General features: G+C 39.9%; 1 protein-coding gene across 1 annotated transcript in view; it reads right to left on the reverse strand.

The window, feature by feature from the left end:
• LRP1B (LDL receptor related protein 1B) overlaps positions 1-25293 on the reverse strand; it is a 1294122-nt gene that overhangs the window by 231915 nt on the left and 1036914 nt on the right. The window contains 7 exon segments of the mRNA XM_044303104.1: positions 3379-3507; positions 4979-5098; positions 6589-6711; positions 7034-7183; positions 8504-8617; positions 16430-16549; positions 24702-24830. Coding sequence (XP_044159039.1) covers positions 3379-3507; positions 4979-5098; positions 6589-6711; positions 7034-7183; positions 8504-8617; positions 16430-16549; positions 24702-24830 — 885 coding nt within the window.

Raw genomic sequence — 25293 nt, forward strand, 5'->3', positions numbered from 1 at the left:
AATCACAGCTCTATTATTCTCTTGACAGGCCCAGATAAATATGGCCACAGAAGAGCATTGCATTGAGTCCCAACAGGGAGGGCTCTCTCTGGTCGCAGTAATGGTCTGACTGAGAGAGTTAAATTATGCTAAAAGTGGCTTCAAAAGATTATATCCAGAAAACCACCTACTTTCATTTTCTATAAAAAATGGCATAGTATATTCACGTACAGGTTGTTAATAGGTTGAAAAATTGATTAACTTGTCCCTTTAAATGTGGTTAACTTTATTTTTTATCTCATCACTGCAGCTGGCTTGCTTAACACACTGAACGGTGGCAGTTAAGCCAAGCAGGACATATCGGAATATACGGTTCCCCTCATGCAGGGATATTCACTCTGAGATTAATCAGCAGACAGCCGCATGCATTTCACATTTGAAGTCAAGTGTGTTTCATTTCATTATGGCAAGAGAGTGCAGCCGTGAAGGTGCTTTCAGATTAAACATCCACTCAGTGCGGTATCATTTCACAGACTGTCACTCAAACATGTCTAACATCTGAAACATGGAAATGACTACATAAACAACATCTTTTCTGGATTCACTGCAAAAAAACAAACAAACAAAAAAAACATAGACTTTGAGTTACAACTATATCCGTAGCGATACGTTATAAACAAACACATTTCTAGGAGCCGTCATGGGTTTGCTAATGAGGAGCATAGGCATCTGGCACACTGCTATCAATTTTCAGTTTTGGCTCCTCTGATATATTTTATACCTATGGTAGTAACTCTCAGGGGTTCTGGTTCTTCTTATGGAGATTCAACTGGTATAGTTAGTCTTACATGAATTGTGCAAATTATCTCTCCTCTAGAAAGAAGAAAACTGTCTCTTGCATAGGCTGGTCCTCAAAGTTTTAAGGTTCTTCAGTGGGTGGAACATTGTCTTAGAGGGTATCAAACTATAGCGTTAGAGAGACAGTTTTCCTTCTTTTGGAAAGAGAGAGCCTATTTGTAAGCCTATGGTGGTATAATAAGGTTTGTGTATAAACCCTGTATGGCACCATACAAAGTTCTCACATCTTCATACCGTAGAGCCTGAAGAACTCCAGGGTGCCTCCCTATGCATTACAGAGGTACAGCATACATCCTAGAATAAATATTCATAATACACCATCTGAGCATACCACAATGTTTTTTTCTGCTGAATTATGTATAAATTCTCTAAGAAAAAGGAGGCATATGGATATGGAGGTCCAATATGGCACCCAGGTCTTTACTGGGGCATATTACACATAGGAGCATGTATGGAATGAACCTCAAGGTGCACATTATAGCATGAGTTGCTTGTTTTGCTCAGAAATTTTACTTTGTAACACAATGGTCACATGGACTTTAAATGCGACTATCATGCCCATACAATGTAAATGATTGTTCTGCCATTTTGTTTGGCTGTTCTTTTCTCAATTTTCCTATTTTGTTTGTGTTTTGGACAAAAAAAAATTAAGATTTAAGAATCTTTTCTCATTAAAAAAAGGGAAAAGCAGAGGGCAACCATGAGTATGGTAAGGTAAGGCTAAGAAGATTATTAAATTGGTGGTCCATCTTGGATAGAAGTGGTTTAAGAAAATGTAGAAAGCATGACAGATTGTTCTTTTTCACCACTACAAAGTATAGGTTTGAAAACCTAGACCAGGGTGATTGATGTCATCCTCACAAATTCCAAAATGATACTACAGGTCCTTCTAAAAAAATTAGCATATTGTGATAAAGTTCATTATTTTCTGTAATGTACTGATAAACATTAGACTTTCATATATTTTAGATTCATTACACACAACTGAAGTAGTTCAAGACTTTTATTGCTTTAATATTGATGGTTTTGGCATACAGCTCATGAAAACCCAAAATTCCTATCTAAAAAAATTAGCATATCATGAAAACAATTTATTTTTTTTAGAGAAAAATCTCTAAACGAGCTATTAACCTAATCATATGAATCAACTAATTAACTCTAAACACCTGCAAAAGATTCCTGAGGCTTTTAAAAACTCCCAGCCTGGTTCATTACTCAAAACCGCAATCATGGGTAAGACTGCAACCTGACTGCTGTCCAGAAGGCCATCATTGACACCCTCAAGCAAGAGGGTAAGACACAGAAAGAAATTTCTGAACGAATAGGCTGTTCCCAGAGTGCTGTATCAAGGCACCTCAGTGGGAAGTCTGTGGGAAGGAAAAAGTGTGGCAGAAAACGCTGCACAACGAGAAGAGGTGACCGGACCCTGAGGAAGATTGTGGAGAAGGACCGATTCCAGACCTTGGGGGACCTGCAAAATCAGTGGACTGAGTCTGGAGTAGAAACATCCAGAGCCACAGTGTACAGGCGTGTGCAGGAAATGGGCTACAGGTGCCGCATTCCCCAGGTCAAGCCACTTTTGAACCAGAAACAGCGGCAGAAGCGCCAGACCTGGGCTACAGAGAAGCAGCTCTGGACTGTTGCATGTCATTCGGAAATCAAGGTGCCAGAGTCTGGAGGAAGACTGGGGAGAGGGAAATGCCAAAATACCTGAAGTCCAGTGTCAAGTCCCCACAGTCAGTGATGGTCTGGGGTGCCATGTCAGCTGCTGGTGTTGGTCCACAGTTTTTTATCAAGGGCAGGGTCAATGCAGCTAGCTATCAGGAGATTTTGGAGCACTTCATGCTTCCATCTGCTGAAAAGCTTTATGGAGATGAAGATTTCATTTTTCAGCACGACCTGGCACCTGCTCACAGTGCCAACACCACTGGTAAATGGTTTACTGACCATGGTATTACTGTGCTCAATTGGCCTGCCAACTCTCCTGACCTGAACCCCATAGAGAATCTGTGGGATATTGGGAAGAGAAAGTTGAGAGACGCAAGACCCAACACTCTGGATGAGCTTAAGGCCGCTATCGAAGCATCCTGGGCCTCCATAACACCTCAGCAGTGCCACAGGCTGATTGCCTCCATGCCACGCCGCATTGAAGCAGTCATTTCTGCAAAAGGATTCCCGACCAAGTATTGAGTGGATAACTGAACATAATTATTTGAAGGTTGACTTTTTTGTATTAAAAACACTTTTCTTTTATTGGTCGGATGAAATATGCTAATTTTTTTAGATAGGAAATTTGGGTTTTCATGAGCTGTATGCCAAAATCATCAATATTAAAACAATAAAAGGCTTGAACTACTTCAGTTGGTGTGTAATGAATCTAAAATATATGAAAGTCTAATGTTTATCAGTACATTACAGAAAATAATGAACTTTATCACAATATGCTAATTTTTTTAGAAGGACCTGTAATCTCTTAATGCAATTACTCTGTAGGCTCTTTAGGAATTTTTTTTTGTTCTTATAATCAATGGTTGAACTTACCACAACCAGCAGTAGATAGCTCATCACTACCATTAGGACAATCTCTTTCTCCATCACATAACCAGTGGAAAGGAACACAGGCGTGGGAATTAGGACAGCTGAACATATCAGAAGCACACGTCACGGACCCTGAATCGTGAAAGAATTGTCGGGGTGAGTGAGGGACAAAAAAGCATCCGGAAATAAAAATAAAAAACTGTAGAAAGGTAGTGCAGAAAGGGAAGGGAAGAACCAGTGGGAAAATGAGGGGAAAGAGGAAGAAAGGAATAAACTGTGAAAGAAACTGGAAGCAGAGTGGGGAAGAAGTAAAAGCAATAGAAGGAAAAAGAGACAGGGAAAGGAGAGGGGTGGAGTGGTGGAGGAAGAAAGGAAGGAAGGAAGGAAGGAAGGAAGGAAAGAGAAGGGTTGGGAGAGGGGAATAATAAAGGGAAGGTGGGGGCGAGAAAGAAGGTGATTTAGAGAGAAATGGAGAAAGAGCAAGGAACAAATGATTGACAGGTAGGGAAGGACAAAAGAATTGGAAAGAAGGGTATGAAAGAGAGCAGAAAGGACATAAAGATGATGAAAGGGAATGTAAGGAAGGAAAATAGAAGAACAGATGAGGAAAAAGGAAGGATGGGAGTGAAAGAGAAAAACATAAAGGGGTGGAGGGAAGGAAGCAAAATAGGAGGAAATAAAAGAAGGAAATAAGTAAAAAGAGATGGAAGATAAGTCATACAGCCACAGAAAATTAAAGAAGTGTTAAAAAAGAGGTAATGAAACAAAATAGTTTGTGAGTGGAAGACAAAAAATAAATAAGTAAACATTATGAAAGAAAAAGAGGAAGAGAAGGAAGGACAAACAGGAAGAAAAAGAAGGAAGAGGGGTAAGATGCATAGAAGAAGAACTAAGAACAAATGAGACATCATGAGTGAGAGATACATGGTAGAGAATAAGTTAGAGGAAACGGAAATGAGAGATGGAAATAAAGCAGCAAGTGGAAGAAGAAAGGGGAGGTGAACCTGAGAAAGGATGGGCAGGAGAGAGAGAGAGTAAAAGGAAGAATAAAATTAAATGGGGAAAGATAAAATTAGAGAAGGTACAAAAGTGGAAGAGAGAAGAGGAGAGCTGTTATTTCCCTTGTTTGTCAGCAGCTTCAGGCACTTTTTACAGTAATAGCCGGGGAAGTGTTATGTTATAGCAGTGAGTTACCGGGGATCTCCTCTGGGACTGCAATACAATTTATCTGTACAGTATTTCCAGAAATCACATTGAACCATCAAGCCACTTCCAGTAATGTAATGTTGATAAAGGACGGTGCTTCATACCCATAGACTGTATGTAACCACTGGCAAAAAGCAAACTTACTGCACAAGAGACAATAAATCTTTTTGTTGTTAGTACATGGCTGTCTAGGTTCATTTTTTTTTTAAACCAGAGAGAAGTCCATCACATGTATACAGCCCATATTACTTTGACTATTCATTGTTTTCCGAAGAAGCCATTGTCCTGTCTCTCGATATCAAATGTCTGCTATACATTTTAATCTATAACATACTATCCTCTTCATTAAACTGACTGCCCTAATGGTGTCTTCCCATCGCTGGTGAGTGATACCTACCACAGACGTCATCACTTTCATCTGAACCATCCCCACAATCATCCTCTCCATCGCACATCCACTGCTTAGATATACACTTGCTTTTCGAGCAGGCAAACTGACTCCATGAACAAGAAGTACCTGAGGGACAAACAAAAAAGGCAAACAAATCCACTTCAATAAAAATTTCAGGAAAAAACTGGTAACGAAACGGTCACCGTGTCACTGTGAGAAATCTCAAAATGTCTTCAATCAAGATGGCTGCGACGGCTTCTTCACGAGCAAATGGACAAGGTGAGTATGTTTTAATCTTAGATGCGCGATTAGTGATGAACATGACATCTGAGGGGGTTCAATGTTGGGTGGCAGCTCAATTGCCGTTCCCCATCCTTGTGCCTGCCACATACAAAGGAATGCGCCTTGTGACTAAGTAATTTGTCACAAATGGAATTTTTTGTGAAATTCGGCAAATCAGCCAAATAGAATTTTTCAAAACTTCGCTTATCTCTAGCCATCAATATTAGAATGGTGGTGGTCCAACACAGAGCACCCACACATTTCTGATGTTTTATTCTGCCAGGGTACAAGATACAGCGTACACGCAGCTCAATGGTGTGGGTGCCGGGAGTTGGACCTCCACAGATCAGAAATTGATGATCCAGTGTAACAATGTCGTAAAGGAGTCACATCGGTCATAGGCCAATTTATTTCCTTGCCTAACAAAGGGTACTTTTACACTAGCGTTTTTCTTTTCCGGCATAGAGTTCCGTCCTAGGGGCTCTATACTGGAAAATAACTCATCAGTTTTATCCCCATGCATTCTAAATGGAGAGCAATCCGTTCAGGATGCATCAGGATGTCTTCAGTTCAGTCTTTTTGACTGTTCAGGACGGAGATAATACCGCAGCATGCAACGGTTTTATCTCCGGCCAAAAATCCGGAACACTTGCCAGAATGCTGGCATTTTTTTCCATAGGTATGTATTAGTGCCAGATCCGGCATTTAAAATACTGCGATGAAGAATCCGTCCCTCCGGTCTGCGCATGCACAGACCCCAAAAAATGTGAAAAAAATTAAATGGCGGATCCGTTTTTCCGGATGACACTGGAAAGATGGATCCGGCATTTCAATGCATTTGTAAGAAGGATCAGGATCCTGATCAGTCTTACAAATGTTATCAGTTGGCATACATGTTGACGGATCCGGCCGGCAGTTCCGGGGATGGAACTGCCTGACGGAATCCTCTGCCGCAAGTGTGAAAGCACCCAAAGTAATGGGTCAACACCATTAAAAGAGTTGTCTCACCAAACTCCACACATTGGTCACCACAGGAGAAATGTAGAATTCCATGAAATCAATTCAAATAAACGGGCAGCCATGTAAAACATGGACTTGCTGGCTTCTTGAGAGATATAGCATCTCTCCGTTCTGGCTAATGAAGGAGGTGGGGGGGTCAAACAGAGATTCATTCCCCTTGTTTTAATTGGACATATGGGAAGGGTTTGCTTTGATGAGGAAACACTATTAAGAAGTGGACTCAAGGGCACACTATGTACCACCGCTACACAAGGCACTGAATTGTCCCCTGGAAGAGAAGTTTTCTTTTATGGTAGAATCCCCTTGACACTCACCGCAGTGCAGCTCATCAGTGCCATCATCACAGTCTTTCTGGCCATCACAAACCCAGGTATTTAAAATGCACCTTCCACTGCGACATGAAAAGTAATTTTCTTCACATTTATGTTGTTTTTTTGCTGGATGGAAAGAGAAGAAAAGTAATTTTCTTCGACAAGGTTTATATACTGTAGTTTTCACATGTAGTATTTTAATGTAGACGCGCATTACAGCAGCGCCTTCTACTCATCGACATTTGATGCTTATGAATTTATAAAGCACGGACAAAAATGTCTCAAAACTGTCAGAAACAAGACTTTTTTTTCCAGTCTGTGTGAGGACTTCTCTGCTGAGTGTCTGCTAATTTCATGTCTTTATAGAGGCAGCATTTTATTGCCCTGTTATATGACACTTCCACAAAGCCAAGCAGATACATCGGCAGAATTGCGCTTTGGAAATTACCTGGGCATTTTAATTCATCGGAATAGTCCCCGCAGTCGTTTGCGCCATCGCAGATCCATTCTGGCAGAATACACAGGGAAGTGGAATTGCAGGGTATAAATCCAGACTTTTTCACTCCAAGCTTGTAGTAATGAGAGCAGTCGGTATTGTCTGGAGGGTAATAGACTATTGTTAACTGATGACCTACATGTTCATTGAAAATGCATTTAGCTTTATTTAAAATACAAGCTAACATTATTGCAAAACCATTGCAAGAATGGGCCTAACATCAGGGGGATCTTTGTTAGATACTTTGCACTACAAGGGTGAAAGATTTAAAGGGGTTTTTCAGGCTTTTAATATTGATGACCTATCCTCAGGATAGGTCATCAATATCAGATCGGCAGGGGTCCGACACCCGGCATCCCCGACGATCAGCTGTTTGAAGAGGAGGCGCGCGCTGTGCCAGCGCTGCCTCCTCTTGACTGTTTACCTTCTCGCGGTCGCCTCTGCAGCGGTGAGCAGGTGTAATTACACCCAAGCCGTCTAATTCATTTCAATGGGATGTATCGCTCCTATACAAGTCTATGGGAACGATCCATCCTATTGAAATGAATGGGACGGTTAGGCGGAATTACACCTGCTCACCGCTGCAGAGGCGATGGCGAAAAGGTAAACAGTCAAGAGGAGGCAGCGCTAGCACGGCGTGCACCTCCTCTTCAAGCAGCTGATCGGCGGGGGTGCCGGGTGTTGGACCTTAGCCGATCTGATATTGATGATCTATCCTGAGGTCATCAATATTAAAAGCCCGGAGAACCCCTTTATAGAAGATTTCCAAGAATTGGAGGTGAGCAATTTGATTTGTCGGAATTCATCAAGCAGAAATCTGCACGAACAATGGGGTGACCCCGAAGCCAAAGACGCTTCCCACTGCTTGACTGACAGGGCCAAACGTGTTGGCTGTACCTGACAATTTAGTACCTTTAGGAACTGCTGCTACAAGTAGCAGCGCAAGCGCAAAGGCTCTGTTACAGTTGCTAGAGCGGCGGCAATGTGTGCGCCGCTACCACAAAGTGTAGCTGTGCATATGCAGTCGCTGATCCAGAAACAGAGCCTTTGTGCTTGCGCTGTTAATAGGGGCAGCGGTGCAGATGCAAGATAGGTAGCTGAATGCTCAAGAGGAGTTAAGGGTGCGTGTCTCATCTCTCCCTATCACAGTTCAGGAGGCAGTTGAAAGATGAAACTGAGCATGTGCGGCCATCTTAATGAGCCGGTCAAAGAAATAAGAAAATAGGTGGCGCTATACAGATACATTTTATTGAATAACTCAGTAGCTATACAGAATTTGTAATTACATGCAATTACAAAAGTATTCAGACCCAAGTTCTGGTTTGAAAACTGTAGAATACTTTTCGTGGGACAGCCCCTTTAAGCTGCACATCCCATCCCCACCAAGAAAAGTTTCAATAGACTTTGACATGAAACCCTTACTGCAGTTCTTTTCATCAGAGGCGTCGGAGCAATCAATCATCTGGTTACATTGTGATGATTTGGTAACGCACGTGCCGTCGGTGCAGCGGAACTCCGTGGAGGCACATGTGGAAACTGAGCAAAGGTCAAAGAAAAATAAAAGCATGTGAATAACCGCCATCTACAGTATCTGTGAAATCATTGATTAGTAATTGTATTATTAATACATTTCCCTCTGCTTTTGAAATAATTTTGATTCTGTAAATGAATTTTATATGACCCTGCCGTCTGCTGACCACAAGTATGAAAACCGCCGCTGCACCCAGGAGCCTTCCCTGATTAGAGGGCCCCTCCCGTTATAATGGCCGAGGCTCCTGGGACATTGTGAAATGAAACCACATTCAGCTTACTTAGGCTGATCTGCAGTGCAGGTGATTGGGTCGGAGATCCAGCCAATTAGAGCATTTTATTTGCTAAACACCTGTGATTTTCCCACAGTGAACAGTCAATCAGTGCATTATGTAGAGTCAAGAAGGGACACTCTACAGGGAGTGCAGAATTATTAGGCAAGTTGTATTTTTGAGGATTAATTTTATTATTGAACAACAACCATGTTCTCAATGAACCCAAAAAACTCATTAATATCAAAGCTGAATATTTTTGGAAGTAGTTTTTAGTTTGTTTTTAGTTTTAGCTATTTTAGGGGGATATCTGTGTGTGCAGGTGACTATTACTGTGCATAATTATTAGGCAACTTAACAAAAAACAAATATATACCCATTTCAATTATTTATTTTTACCAGTGAAATCAATATAACATCTCAACATTCACAAATATACATTTCTGACATTCAAAAACAAAACAAAAACAAATCAGTGACCAATATAGCCACCTTTCTTTGCAAGGACACTCAAAAGCCTGCCATCCATGGATTCTGTCAGTGTTTTGATCTGTTCACCATCAACATTGCGTGCAGCAGCAACCACAGCCTCCCAGACACTGTTCAGAGAGGTGGACTGTTTTCCCTCCTTGTAAATCTCACATTTGATGATGGACCACAGGTTCTCAATGGGGTTCAGATCAGGTGAACAAGGAGGCCATGTCATTAGATTTTCTTCTTTTATACCCTTTCTTGCCAGCCACGCTGTGGAGTACTTGGACGCGTGTGATGGAGCATTGTCCTGCATGAAAATCATGTTTTTCTTGAAGGATGCAGACTTCTTCCTGTACCACTGCTTGAAGAAGGTGTCTTCCAGAAACTGGCAGTAGGACTGGGAGTTGAGCTTGACTCCATCCTCAACCCGAAAAGGCCCCACAAGCTCATCTTTGATGATACCAGCCCAAACCAGTACTCCACCTCCACCTTGCTGGCGTCTGAGTCGGACTGGAGCTCTCTGCCCTTTACCAATCCAGCCACGGGCCCATCCATCTGGCCCATCAAGACTCACTCTCATTTCATCAGTCCATAAAACCTTAGAAAAATCAGTCTTGAGATATTTCTTGGCCCAGTCTTGACTATTCAGCTTGTGTGTCTTGTTCAGTGGTGGTCGTCTTTCAGCCTTTCTTACCTTGGCCATGTCTCTGAGTATTGCACACCTTGTGCTTTTGGGCACTCCAGTGATGTTGCAGCTCTGAAATATGGCCAAACTGGTGGCAAGTGGCAGCTTGGCAGCTGCACGCTTGACTTTTCTCAGTTCATGGGCAGTTATTTTGCGCCTTGGTTTTTCCACACGCTTCTTGCGACCCTGTTGACTATTTTGAATGAAACGCTTGATTGTTCGATTATCACGCTTCAGAAGCTTTGCAATTTTAAGAGTGCTGCATCCCTCTGCAAGATATCTCACTATTTTTGACTTTTCTGAGCCTGTCAAGTCCTTCTTTTGACCCATTTTGCCAAAGGAAAGGAAGTTGCCTAATAATTATGCACACCTGATATAGGGTGTTGATGTCATTAGACCACACCCCTTCTCATTACAGAGATGCACATCACCTAATATGCTTAATTGGTAGTAGGCTTTCGAGCCTATACAGCTTGGAGTAAGACAACATGCATAAAGAGGATGATGTGGTCAAAATACTCATTTGCCTAATAATTCTGCACTCCCTGTACAGAACAGGTTACTACTGTACATACAGTACCTTGCCTTGAAATTAGATGCTATGTACTGCCCTCTACTTATACTACATCTACTGTACTGCTCTCTACATGTACTACATTTATTGTACTGCTCTCTACCTGTACTTCATGTATTGTAATGCTCTATACTTATACTACATGTTCTGTACTGCTCTCTACCCATACTACATGTACAAAGCTGCTCTCTACCTGTACTATCTGTACTGTACTGCTCTCTACCTGTACTATCTGCACTGTACTGCTTTATACATGTACTATATTTATTGTACTGCTCTCTACCTGTACTACATGTATTTTACTGCTCTCTACCTGTACTATATGTACTATATTACTCTACCTGTACCACATGTACTGTACCGCTCTCTACCTGTACTACATGTACTGCACTGCTCTCTACCTGTACTATATGTACTGTATTACTCTACCTGTACCACATGTACTGCACTGCTCTCTACCTGTTCTACATGTACTGCACTGATTACTATCTGTGCCAGGAGTTGCTTTTCCCTTTGACATCAGGGGACAGTAGGTTCATTTTCGTTTTACTTCACTATGTGTAAAGGTCTCTGATGGAGCTTCTGTACTAAACACAGAAATGATTTACCGGCAACTATGAATCAATATGTTGAATGAAGGGCTCCGAGCTCTCCGGCCCACACAGGCTTAAAAAGGTCAAAGCAACCAGCAGCCTATCTTGTGGAGAGGTCATTAATATTTATGCCCAGGAGAACAATTTAGGGTTAATGAACATGGCTGTAGCATTACATATAACAGTGTCATGTAATAAGACATGATGCCTTGCTGCATCCCTGGATGCCCAAAGGTTCATACTGAGGCATGTGTGGATGTATTTTCTGTCCATTTCATATAGAAAAGAATGTAGTAAGTTCAACTGTATGTATGGGGGGGTTAATGCTCCCTCAAAATATTGCTTTAAAGGGAGAACATTTTCAACATATGAAGCCGATGAGTCTCCATGTGCATCATACAGCCACCTGCACATGTCTTTGCTGTGTGTACGAGACTGACTCTATTTTTTATCTCCCTTGGTCACAATACATTTATTCCAGCTGCATTTGAACCTCGTAGTTACAAGTTAATTGTATGCTCTTAGTGTTTGGCCAGAACAGAAAAAAAAATCAGCAGCCAAAATGATTTTACATCGGTCATTTATTATATTTTGGATAAACTATGTGTGACTCTACTTGTCTTCCTAGCAGATGAAAGGGGTGCCAGAAAGCAGCAATGCATGACCTGGTACATTTTATCGGGGCTGGCGATTGTCCGCTCAGGTTCTTGTCACCTTACAGCAGATGTCCGCTTCAATTCAAAATGAACTCACAACCTTGGATTTTTCAATGCTCAGGAAATTGTGCAAAATGAGCGCATGTAAAATGCAATTAAACAACCATATAAAACAAAGGTTCTAAATACAACCATCTGCGGAAGTGTCAAAAAAACATAAGTAAGTGGAAAATGATAAAATAATGTTTCCCTATTGTATGACTTTATGCTTTGCCGGTGTGAAGTTTTTGTAGATGTATGTATTTATGAATGTAGATATAACATACTATTCTGTCATAAATATGATGTGGGGGTACATACTTGTAATATCTATCATAAAATTATATCCACTGTGTATCTGTAGTATGGAGGTATATAACATGTGATTTGTGGGGAAGAGAAGGAACAAATGGCTGAGTGCGTTGAAGCCTCCTCTCTATCCCAGCATGATGGACCTCTGCCATCTACAGAGGTACAAAAGGACAGATCTTCTCATGTCTGTGAAGGTTCTCCTTTATCCAGTTCATGGTATATCTGTAAAGAATAAATCAAGGCAACTGGACTTACTGTAGATTTCTTGAAAACGGTTCACTCATTCTTCCAACGAGATTTCTCAATTCTTCTCAGAATTGAGAAAACTCGTTGGAAGAACGAGTGAAACGTTTTCAAGAAATCTACAGTAAGTTCAGTTGCCTTGATTTATTTTTTACAGATATAGATCTTCTCATCTTTCTTTCATATCTAGCGTTAATCGCAAATATTCTAATCATGAATTTTTAAAGTGAATATCAGCACTTCGAGAATTCGTGAAGATGTAGAATATAGTGCTATATCTTTGTAATCGCGAATATTCTAGATTTCTTTTTCATCAGTACCCTCATTGCTTCTTGCTTGTGGGCCAATGAGAAGGCTGCAATGTCTTTGTCTGAGCTTAGCAACATCCCTAGCAACCAATAGGAAAGTTGCCTACCCCTTACTATATAAGAACCTCCCCAGCAGCCATTTTCTGCAGTTTTTTTGCAGTTCTGAGAGAGAGAGCAGTGACATTGCTGTGCTCTGTGCTTTCATCTGGATCCTATTCCTTATCCAATTACATTAGATAGTTAGTTAGCTCATATATATAATACAGATAATGGTAGATAGTCAGTGTAGGTTATATCCTGATATAGTGTAGCTGATGTTAGGGTGTTAGGTAGTGTGATAGAAATTACTGTACTGTGCATTTCTCCAGTCTCAGGAAGCTTCTAGCAGCTTGAAAAATGCAGCAAAAGTGACCCACGCCTGTATTGCGCGCGCATTACGTGAATATTACATTGCCGATTTTTGCAATCAAGAAAATAATGACGTGAGATCACAAATTCTAGAATTTGCTAATTTATGGCGAATAATATGCCCAAAATTTGCGAAATATCGTAAAAACTAATATTGCCTATGCTGCGCATCACTAGTTATATCTAACACCTCTGGCTGCCATGTACAAACATCAAACAAGCATCTGCTCCCCCTGATAAACCAATTAATGGAGGAAGGGAATTATTTTTGGAGGGAGATTTGAAAAGTTCCAAACAAAATGTTTCAATATTCAATGTTCTCCAGCCCCCTCATTCATTTCACCCAAATGGAAGAATGTGGATAGTCAATGACTGGGCTTCCTGGAAATTGGAAACCAATCCTGGTTCTATAAATATGTCATATTTTTTGTTAAGCTGACGGGTATCCATTTCTTCCTCTTCTCCCGGGGGAAGTAGTGAGAGCTTGGAGGAAATCTGTCTTCTGGTCACAGGACACGGAGGTGTATATGTAACATCCTGTGATTCCATAGTAGTGATGAGCGCCAGGGGTAATTTGGGCGAATACTCATAAATTTGAGAATTCGCCATTATTTTGTTGATTGCGAAAATCGGCAATGTAATATGCGTGTATTGTGCGTGCAATACAGACATGGGTCACAGTTACTGCATTTTCCAAGCTGCTAGAAGTTTCCTGAGACTGAAGAAAATAGTTGGCATGGCAGAACATTACAATAGCTTTATATGCAGATAGGATGCTCCAATATATTCGCGATTGCTCAAATCGGCAATTAATGATTCACATATTTTGGTGCAATTTGTTCAACTTGACATTTCAGGAAGGTCTGACTACATATTACTGATTGGTGCACTAAGTATTGTTGTGACATCACAGCACTATGTCTGTAGCATGTATGTATGGACAGCAGAACCTATCACACTACCTAACACCCTGCACTGGAGCCTATAACCTACACTGACTATCTCCCACTAACTATCTGTATCATTTATATAAGCTAACTAACTATCTAATGTAATGACACCGGAAAGCACAGAGCACAGCAATGTCACTGCTCTCTCTCTCAGAACTGCAAAAAACTACAGAAAATGGCTGTTGGGGAGGTTCTTATATAGTAAGGGGTAGGTAACTTTCCTATTGGTTGCTAGGGATGTTGCTAAGCTCAGACAAAGACATTGCAGCCTTCTCATTGGCCCACAAGCAAGAAGCAGGGACGGATCATGGGGTCAGATGGAAAAAAAGAAATCTAGAATATTCTCGAATACGAATATATAGCACTATATTCAAAATCTTCATGAATTCTCGAAGTGGCGATATTCGCGATTCAAATTTGTAATTCGAATAGTCGCACCCAAGACTATTCCATAGTTACTGTATATAAAATGTATATGGCATATTGTTATCTGAGCTATAGATATATTACTTATAGACTCATTTTTAGTCTTCAAAGTTTTAGGTGTCATGAATTATGAAGTTGTTAAGAAAAAAAGAAACAAAAAGTGTTTGGCATTCCCGATGGGGAGCATAATTGTTGGCGCCTCATTGAAGTCGGCCGTGGTTCTTCCAGTGTGGAGATTTTTTTTGTCTTAATGCAGGTGAGTGGGACTCAACCATCCCTCAAAGGCAAAGCAAGGAATTTAACATGAGGGTAATGTTTGAAGTCAGTTTTGCTTGAGTTTGCATTGGTATATTTGCAACATATTTATCAAATATCATTTTTTTTGTTAAATTTGGTGTATCCCTAAACCTAATAGTTCTGTCTAGAAATGTTACTATGTTTTTTCTACTTCAATCCCTGGACTGGAGTGTGTTTGCAAATGTTCTGATTATTTAAAAAATTGCAGTGATAAATCCTGAGTGAAACTCATTAAAGGGGTTTTCTTATCTCAGACAATGGGGCATATCGCTAGGATATGCCTCCATTGTCTTATAGGTGTGGGTCCTACCGCTGGGACCCGCACCTATATCGAGAACAAAGCCCCGAAAGTGAAGTAGAGCGCACTGCGCATGCCGTCTTCCCCATAGAAATGAATGGGAGCATGGCCTCCACATGCGTGGCATGCTCCCATTCACTTATATGGGAGAGGCAGGGATTAGCACTTGGTGGTGGACGGACCCCGGGAAATCTGGGGTCCTCCAGCCACAGCGGTCCCCCCTCAGTTCTCGATATAGGTGCGGGTCCCAGCGGTCCCATTGTCTAAGATGGGAATACCCCTTTAATATAGCTGATCTAAACAAGAGCAAGTGGTGTAAAATTGCTAAAAGTTGGAAAAATTTTGCATGAAAAAACACATGGCACTTGGTGGGAGGGCGCTGTTTATGACATTGGATAATAACCCCTTTAATAAAGATTGTAATATTTGTAGATATTGTATGCGCAATTTTGTTTTTTATAGTTACTATATAATCGTACATTATGTCTCACGGCCTGTTTAAAAGCTCCAACAATGCCTTATAGCTACCTTCCAACTGCTGGCACCATAGGAACAACTAGGAACTAATTTGCATGTCTTTTTCCCAGAGGATCATTGCATGTCTTATAAGACTCTGTCTGCTTATGTCCTCTCCACAAGGAGAAATAGTACCCCCTCGAATCTACAAGTAAAATGGAATTTCCTAATATCAAGTGGTATAGAGGTAGTAGCTGCACACAGACTCTGGTGTCTAAGAAAACCCAATGGCATTTTAGCCACATACGAACACAACCATATTATAATTGGAACAATGTCACAGATTTCCCATTGGGACCCAGGAGTTTACAAAATTACAGAGTTTCAAGTAATGCAATAGTGTTGAATTACCATTTCTGACAAGTACTACATAATTACTACTAATAGAGGCAGTAATTTCATAATATCTATCCGCAATAACACAGTAAACGCATTCTGCACTGTGGTTTTGCTTTGTTCTTTGTACTCTTTAGTACTGACATTGTTCTTGACCTCCGGAGATTATTTTAATATTGTGAATGTTGTGTTTCGGACAAGATACGGTGACACATTCATCGTTAATATCCTGTTCTGAATGCATGATGCGCTTGCAAGTGCTGTGCATCTGGGAATATCAAGAGATATATTATCTGGACAGTCTCTGGTAAACCCTCTGCTTGTGTCTCAACAACATCTTGCGTCCTCATTTTCCGAACAATTACATTCCAAAATGTGGCCATTTGTCTGAGGAAAGAATTTAAAATTTAGTTGAAATAATAGGCGCTTACCTTTGCAGTCTAGTTCATCTGAGTTGTCCCCACAGTCATCTTCATCATCACAGACTTTATTATTGGAAATGCAGCGCCGATTCCCGCAAAGCTTATAGCCTTTCCAACAGCTCCGGTTCTCTGGTAAAGTAATGTAAAATACAAAGAAATAAAAATAAGTCATATTAAATTATAATTCATGGGAACAACTGCAATTGGTGGTTTATTGTATCCTCAGGGGCGTAACTACAGATGGTCCCACCCTTGTGTAGGGGGTGCTGAAGATGCAGACAGATCAGGACTTTAGCCTGATGAGGTTCTTAAGGTCACTCTGCCCTATATAAAAAGTTCAGTACTATAATGACACACCAGAGTTGAGGGATCTGTTAAATATGTTGCATTGGAGCCCCAGAAATTCCAATTGTCCATCTGTATATCTGGTATTATTTACAGTTTTCTTAAAGACGTTGTATTGCAGTGGTCAACGTATGGTAGATAAAATTTTATTTAAAGAGGTTATCTCATGAAGTGAATTTCCATTAGGAAATATGGAAGCCAAATTAGAGCCATTGTTTGGATATTCGTTTGACATTACTACTCAGCTTCTTCAGTCATACTCCCATCCACTTGTCTTTGTCTTAATCTACTAATTAGGTTTGTAAGAAGAACAGTAGATAGAAGACTGTGTTAGTGCAGGATGAGACTACAGAGGGTTTGTTTGTAGTATGTAACCATAGAGGTGCCTAGGTTTGCATAGAAGCTGCATTCACAAAAAATGTAGTTGATTTTTCAATTAATATTTGAAATGTATTATTATTTTTTTATTCACTGGAGCAATAAAAGTGGCTGTCAATGTATAGATATCCTTTGATATAAGCTTTTGGGTATGGCTACATGGACAGGTTTCTGCATGCAGTTTTTGAAGCCAAAACCAAGAGTGAATCCAAAAAAGAGGTGACATTATTTCCGGCCTTTTGTGCAAATTTGTGCAAGAAAATGATGCAGTGTTTAACAGTACCAACAAAGTGGATGCGATTTTTCACTTTATTTTTTGTCCCACTTTGGGACTTCAACTTTTTGGGGTCTAATCCTTTACAATGCATTCCAATACTTCTGTATTGGAATGCATTAGCTGTATGAGTAATACTGTGTGTATTACTCATACAGCTTCCGGTCTGTGAGATCCAGGGGGCTGGATCTCACAGGCTCGTCACCAGAAGGGAGCGCTGCTTTCCATGCCATTGGGTACCCCCTACAGCCCCACAGGGACCCGATGGCACTGCCGACCGCAACCGCCGCTGCATGTAAAAGTCACAAACCGCAGGTCTGAATTGACTTGTGGTGTGCGGCGACACAGAGGGGTCACAGGACCCTGGCGGCGGTGATCGGAAATACACAGGACGTACCGGTACATCATGTGTCCTTAAGTACCAGGACAACATGCTGTACCGGTACATCATGTGTCCTGAAGAGGTTTATATGGTGGATTTGGTGATCTCTGTAATGGGGACACCCCTTTGCTCGGTTTTCCTTCCTTTGAGGGATATCTGGTTTTCACTGTGTTGAAGACCCACAACTGGGGCTCCACAGTTATTTTGTATACACATGATACTGTACTTATTTTGTATGTAGATCATATGTAGAACATGGAGCTGGAGCCTGTTGGATAACAGACCTAGGACATAAGACCTTGAATCTACTCCTATGGGAGGAACATCACATTAACAAGCAAAACTTTATAATTAAAACTGAAGTTACCTTTAATAGCAGCTACTTAAGGTAAAAAAAAATCAAGTACTCAATTTGCTGTAAGTACCGTATAATTTCCGCTTTTCTAGAGCTGACCTGGAAAAAGTGAATTTTCCTCTGCTCTGTGCAGATAATTAGAGTTTTCTCATCAAGTGTTCAATTGAAAATGGACCATGCACATTGTTAACCATGCATCCACTGTAATTACACTTATGAAGATCTCTCGTGTTAACTAAATGGACAATCTCTGTAATCCTGAAAACAGTTTCTGAAAAACTGAATCAAATATTGTCTTTTTCTTTATGGTTTGTACAATGAATATGGTAGTTTTTTAAAAAAAATTCGATACGCAAGTCCTTCTATAAAGGTTTGAAAAGAGCAATGATGCTTTTCGAAGAGAGATCCTAAGAGCAAAGATCAAAATGGGACGTTCCATTATGGTCAAGGTTGGCGACCCTGGACAGAAAGTATTGATGTTTGTCTTCACTCAATGCGTAGCCCATTCCATGATGCTGGGTCATCACCCCGTCACTTAACAACACAGTTTATTTGTAGAGGGAGTCCTGAACATGCTTCTGTCACCAAGTATCAAAATTCATAGGCCCTACCAAAGCTTGAATATTCTATCCCAGGGCTCTATAGAAGCTGCAGGTCTGCCTCTATGGCATTTACCCTCTTACGTAGGAGTTTAATAAAGGGTGTTTATAAGGATTTATGCTTCAAATTGACTCAGGACACATTATAAGATTATATCGTAAGAGAACTCTCAAATTTACAGTAGAAAACTCTTAACCTCACCTAAGCATAGACAGAGTCTCAATAATTAGATCATGGAGTATGTTTACCTCTGAAACCACCTAACTACGCCAATTCACATCAAATACAATTTTTTTTTTATAAGTCGGGTTGGTTAAAAAACATAACTGTTTATAGCTAATATATAGACATAAAGTAGGCATCTCCATGGTAACAGACTACAAAGAAATCCTATGTATAGTCTTATAATAAAGTGTTGTGTTACTTCCTATCTCCTTACTAACCTAGAGACAGTGAAAGACGGGGCAGAGTAAAAGGAGTAACACAGAGCTGCAAGATCATACTACATAGGATTTGTTTGTAGTGTGCACCCACTGAGAAATGTCTGCATAATTAATGTATCCACAAAAATGTAGGATATTTTTCATCAAGACTATTTGAAAAAGTGCTTAACTTTTGCATATTCCACAGGGCTGTACAGAGATTGCCATCACTCTTATCTGCCCCTGACCCCATTTTGGCTTACAACAAAAATTCGAAAATTAACCTAAAGCAGTGATGGCTAACCTCCGGCACTCCAGCTGTGGTGAAACTGTGACTCTCAACATGCTCCATTTATTTCTATGGAGTTCTGAGAACAGCAAAGCAATTGTGCATCTTGGTAAGACTACAACTCCCAAGATGCACAAAGCAATTGTGCATCTTGGGAGTTGTCATTTTTCCAAAGCTGGAGTTCCGGAAGTTAGCCATCACAAACCTATAGGTATGTTTTGGTGGAAACCTATGCATATACAGGCAGAACATATAAACTTAATGTAAATGAAGTACTAGTTTGGATTTGAACCCAGAGCTTCAGGGAAGAACTAACCACTGAGCCACTATTCAGTTTCCACTTCTTTTATTTAATATAAAGCTTAACTACCTTTCTAATTAGCCATATGCATGCTCTTGATCTGGAATGCAGTTACATGCCCCCTTCAGCTCTTTCTGTAGGGCCCTATGATCTTCTGTATCCTCAGTAACAAAGCAGCATGCTTCCGCCACATGCTCAGACACTTTTGATGCAGACAGATAGTGTTGAGCGAAGTTTACAAAATTCGATTCGGCTTCTTCATCAAATTTCACAAAGAAAAGCTAATTTCTTTGTAAGTTGCAGGTGCAATGACGGGGAATGGCTATTGATCCGTCCCCATCATTGAACCCCTCAAATGCCGTGTTCATCGCTGACGGGGTCATATGGATGCATTCCAGATCAGGGGATCGTATGCATTTTGGCAATTATAATGCATTACAAAGTAAAAGATGGACACGCATTAGATTAAATGAAAGAGGAAAATTGAAACCAGAAAATCTCTTTTCCAGGTTTCTGATGGCTTATATATTTACCTTCCGTGTTAGATTTTCCCATTTCTTAGCAAGCATGAGAGAACCAGTATGGAAAACAGTAAACTATTCATTATGGGATTATGGGAATTAGTCAATGTTTTAATTTGTTTTATTTTTTGTATTTTTGCCCTAACAATGCTAAAATATCTAGAATTTATTCTAGTTTATTAATATTCATTAATGATATTTTAAGTTTATGAAAGAGTCCATAAAAAGATAGACTTTCAGCAAAAATTATATTAACATGCATATGGTTAAGATTTTGGGGTAAAATGTATTATTCCCTTTGCATCAAATAACAGGTAGAAAACAAGATGCTTTTATCTCTTTCATGAGGCATCAGCAGTGATTCCAACATCAGTACTATTTCAGACTGTAGTCCATAAATGACCATTGGAGGCTAAGTGGTCAATATTGAAAGAGTGGATCCATGGCCAACCACCAGATTTCTGAAGAAACTCATGAATTTAGAAAATCTGAAGGCAGAAAGGGAACAAAATGGCTGATAAATGCAGGGGCTTATTTATCGAGAAGGTGATTATGGAAGAAGATAGACATCACCTGATGCCCTATTTTTCATAGATTCATGGATAGAGTTATTTACAGATGTGGGCGTGAAGGCAGGAAAGCCAAGACAGAGTGGGGGTGGGATGGACAAATAAACTACACTTGAACAGTTATATGGAATTGTTTATCTGTAATATGATTTGTAAATAAAAAGGTCAAAATATTTGTTAAAAAATATTCTACAGCATGATAAAAGTGACGAACAGTAAGAGAAAAAAATTGCTGCTATTTTACTATGTCAGCCCAATCTTCGAACAATTTCATATTACATTGGCCTCTGAAATAAATTACAGTTTGTAGCCTTTGGCTATACAAACTTTTCAAGCAAAAAGAACAAGGAAAATCCTTTCTTTAAGGGGTCATGAACTTTTGCACTTGCCAATGGTATTTTTTCTCCCCTGCAGTCACAAGGAAGAACTGTCTATTTGCAAATAGCCAGGGGGTCTCCATTAGAGAAAGGTGCTGATCCTATCTCACTTCTACATACTCTACATTTACAAATTCTCCATGGCAAAGACAACCTAAGGATGAACAGCACTATTTTATTCGATTTTTTCCCCTCATACTTCAAACATAAAAGAGGAATATATAGTATTATATTAAGTTATTACATTTTCTTAGCTAACTGATACATTATCACTTCATGTAACATGTTTATAGTGTAAATTACTCTTAAGTATGCCAGGCTTTGTGAGGGCAGTTAGACACTCGGGATAGCTATTATGTCTAAAAATAAACAGCACATTTTTCATTTTTCATTCCAGTTTTGCCAAAGGCAGATATATAAAAGTATATCTATGAATATATAGTATAACTAATCTTGTCTATATAATACAATTATCTAAATATAAACTGAGAAAAAAAGAAAGAAATGCCACTTGAAGCAATTTTTACAATGTTATTTCTACCACATTTTAACATTATCAATTATTTATATGAAGATATATAGATAGAATCCGAAGTTGAGGAAAAATTTGATTCGCCACAAAGCCGAAAATCCTCACGCTTCGTAGTAATGGCAGTTAGACGGATCTAAGCTAGGGATACCCAGCCTGTGGCCCTCCAGCTGTTGCAAAACTGCAATTTCTATCATGCTTGGACAGCCTACAGCTATCAGGGCATGCTGAGAGTTGTAGTTTTGCAACAACTGGAGGGCCACAGATTGGCCATCGCTGGTCTAAGTGGTCTTTTAAAACAGTCCCATTGATCGATAGGCTGAATAGGGTTTTAAAATAGCAATTTGTGATTAATTATTAAGTGTTCCTAGAAGAACTGATGCTATTTTGAAGGCAAAGGGCAGACACACCAAATATTGATTGAATTTAGACTTCTCTTGTGTTCATTGATTTTGAATTTCATTAATTGATAAAAATAAATTCCTAACACTTCTATTTTTTAAAAGCATTCTTAATTTGTAGCATTTCCTCCAGATGTGCCTAAATGTTTGCACAGTAATAGACAATGTGAGTCCATTCTGGATTTCAGCCTAAGAAACCTAGCCATAATTTTGTTTTTCTATCCAAAATGAAATTAATCAGACAATAAGAAAATTATGTATTACATGCCAGCTTTGCTCAATATCTGATATATATATATATATATATATATATACTGTACAGAGAAAAAGTTTGGACACACCTTCTCATTTATTTTCATGACTATGAAAATTGTAGATTCACACTGAAGACATCAAAACTATGAATTAACACATGTGGAATTATATGCATAACAAAAAAGTGTGAAACAACTGAAAATATGTCATATTCTAGGTTCTTCAAAGTAGCCACCTTTTGCTTTGATTACTGCTTTGCAAACTCTTGGCATTCTCTTGATGAGCTTCAAGAGGTAGTCACCTGAAATGGTCTTCCAACAGCCTTGAAGGAGTTCCCAGAGATGCTTAGCACTTGTTGGCCCTTTTGCCTTCACTCTGCGGTCCAGCTCACCCCAAACCATCTCGATTGGGTTCAGGTCCGGTGACTGTGGAGGCCAGGTCATCTGGCGCAGCACCCCATCACTCTCCTTCATGGTCAAATAGCCCTTACACAGCCTGGAGGTGTGTTTGGGGTCATTGTCCTGTTGAAAAATAAATGATGGTCCAACTAAACGCAAACCGGATGGAATAGCATGCCGCTGCAAGATGCTGTGGTAGCCATGCTGGTTCAGTATGCCTTCAATTTTTAATAAATCCCCAACAGTGTCACCAGCAAAGCACCCCCACACCATCACACCTCCTCCTCCATGATTCACGGTGGGAACCAGGCATGTAGAGTCCATCCGTTCACCCTTTCTGCTTCGCACAAAGACACGGTGGTTGGAACCAAAGATCTAAAATTTTGACTCATCAGACCAAAGCACAGATTTCCACTGGTCTAATGTCCATTCCTTGTGTTCTTTAGCCCAAACAAGTCTCTTCTGCTTAATGCATGTCTTTAGCAGTGGTTTCCTAGCAGATATTCTACCATGAAGTCCTGATTCACACAGTCTCCTCTTAACAGTTGTTCTAGAGATGTGTTTGCTGCTAGAACTCTGTGTGGCATTGACCTGGTCTCTAATCTGAGCTGCTGTTAACCTGCGATTTCTGAGGCTGGTGACTCGGATGAACTTATCCTCCGCAGCAGAGGTGACTCTTGATCTTCCTTTCCTGGGGCGGTCCGCATGTGAGCCAGTTTCTTTGTAGCGCTTGATGGTTTTTGTGACTGCACTTGGGGACACTTTCAAATTTTTTCAAATTTTTCAGACTGACTGACCTTCATTTCTTAAAGTAATGATAGCCACTCGTTTTTCTTTACTTAGCTGCTTTTTTCTTGCCATAATACAAATTCTAACAGTCTATTCAGTAGGACTATCAGCTGCGTATCCACCTGACTTCTCCACAACACAACTGATGGTCCCAACCCCATTTATAAGGCAAGAAATCCCACTTATTAAACCTGACAGGGCACACCTGTGAAGTGAAAACCATTTCAGATGACTACCTCTTGAAGCTCAACAAGAGAATGCCAAGAGTGTGCAAAGCAGTAATCAAAGCAAAAGGTGGCTACTTTGAAGAACCTAGAATATGACATATTTTCATTTGTTTCACAATTTTTTGTTATGTATATAATTCCACATGTGTTAATTCATAGATTTGATGCCTTCAGTGTGAATCTACAATTTTCATTGTCATGAAAGTAAAGAAAACTCTTTGAATGAGAAGGTGTGTCCAAACTTTTGGTCTGTACTGTACATTTTGACACTTTTTTCAGTATTTTTGGATACCATGATGGTTTCCTAATCTATTTAAAGGAGTTATCCAATAATTACTGTAAATCGCTGAGAATGAGACCTTATATAGCACATGGAAATCAGCCCCATACGTCACATGGATCCAGAGATTTACACATTTTTTGCTCCAATTACTATGCAAGATTTATTTCAAGCTGGCAGCTCAGGGGCATGTCCATTCTGCTCCTGGTCAGGGGACGTGTATTTTCTAATGCAGCTCTCTTCCTATTATAGCTCAGGAGGTGTGCCCATACTGCTGCAGGTTAGGAGGCATGTGCTTTCTACTGCAGCTCTCTATCATATCTCAGGTGGTGTGCCCATACTGCTGCATCTCTCTCCCTGTAACTGTCTCAGCTATAGACTGTAGTTGAAGGAGATTTGCATCCATAATAGCATCATTATGGCATATAGCCATAATGTATATATAGCCACAGTGGTACCAAAAGGCCAGAAAATATTTTCTTTTTAGGTCAATAAAAATAAGATATTATAGTTAAACTATATATTCACTTATATTCATTCTGAAGTTATCATATCTAATGCAGAAATGCTTCATGTACTTGAAACTCACCACAATACGAATGCTTCTCATCTGATCTGTCTTTACAGTGTGCAATGCCATCACAGGTCAGTTCATACTCAATGCATTCACCATTCCCACATTCAAACTCAGAAAACATGTTGCAAGATGAATTTCTGGCTGAAAGGATAAAAACGAAATAATGGGTCAACACTTGTACTCGTCCATTTATAAAATGAAGAGTAAATAAAAATCATATTGAAGATCATTTGTGAAGTGACTTTATTTTACATGGATTAGAATAATAAATTATTGCAAAAGTCGACCATCCCTTTAAGTAATTCTAATATACTGTATAACAGGAAAAACTTTTCTAATAGTTGAGACTCTAAATAAGTTAAACAATTAACTGGTAACACAGCAGCCATAGTAAAACTGCAAGTTAGTGTGAGCACTGCTTTACCTTAATATTTAAATTTAGGGGGAAAAGTTGCAGGAGACTTTTGACAATCTCAAAACTTCTGTACGTGTTGGAATTCTTGCCATTATTGTGTTTGTTTCTCCCATAAGGAAGCACTGAAATTGTTCACGCCCTTCAGCATCTCCTCTGCCCAGCGGGCATGGCTGCTGGAGCATGTACCCT

The sequence above is a fragment of the Bufo gargarizans genome, chromosome 8, assembly GCF_014858855.1.
Source record: "Bufo gargarizans isolate SCDJY-AF-19 chromosome 8, ASM1485885v1, whole genome shotgun sequence".
NCBI classification, from domain to species: domain Eukaryota; kingdom Metazoa; phylum Chordata; class Amphibia; order Anura; family Bufonidae; genus Bufo; species Bufo gargarizans.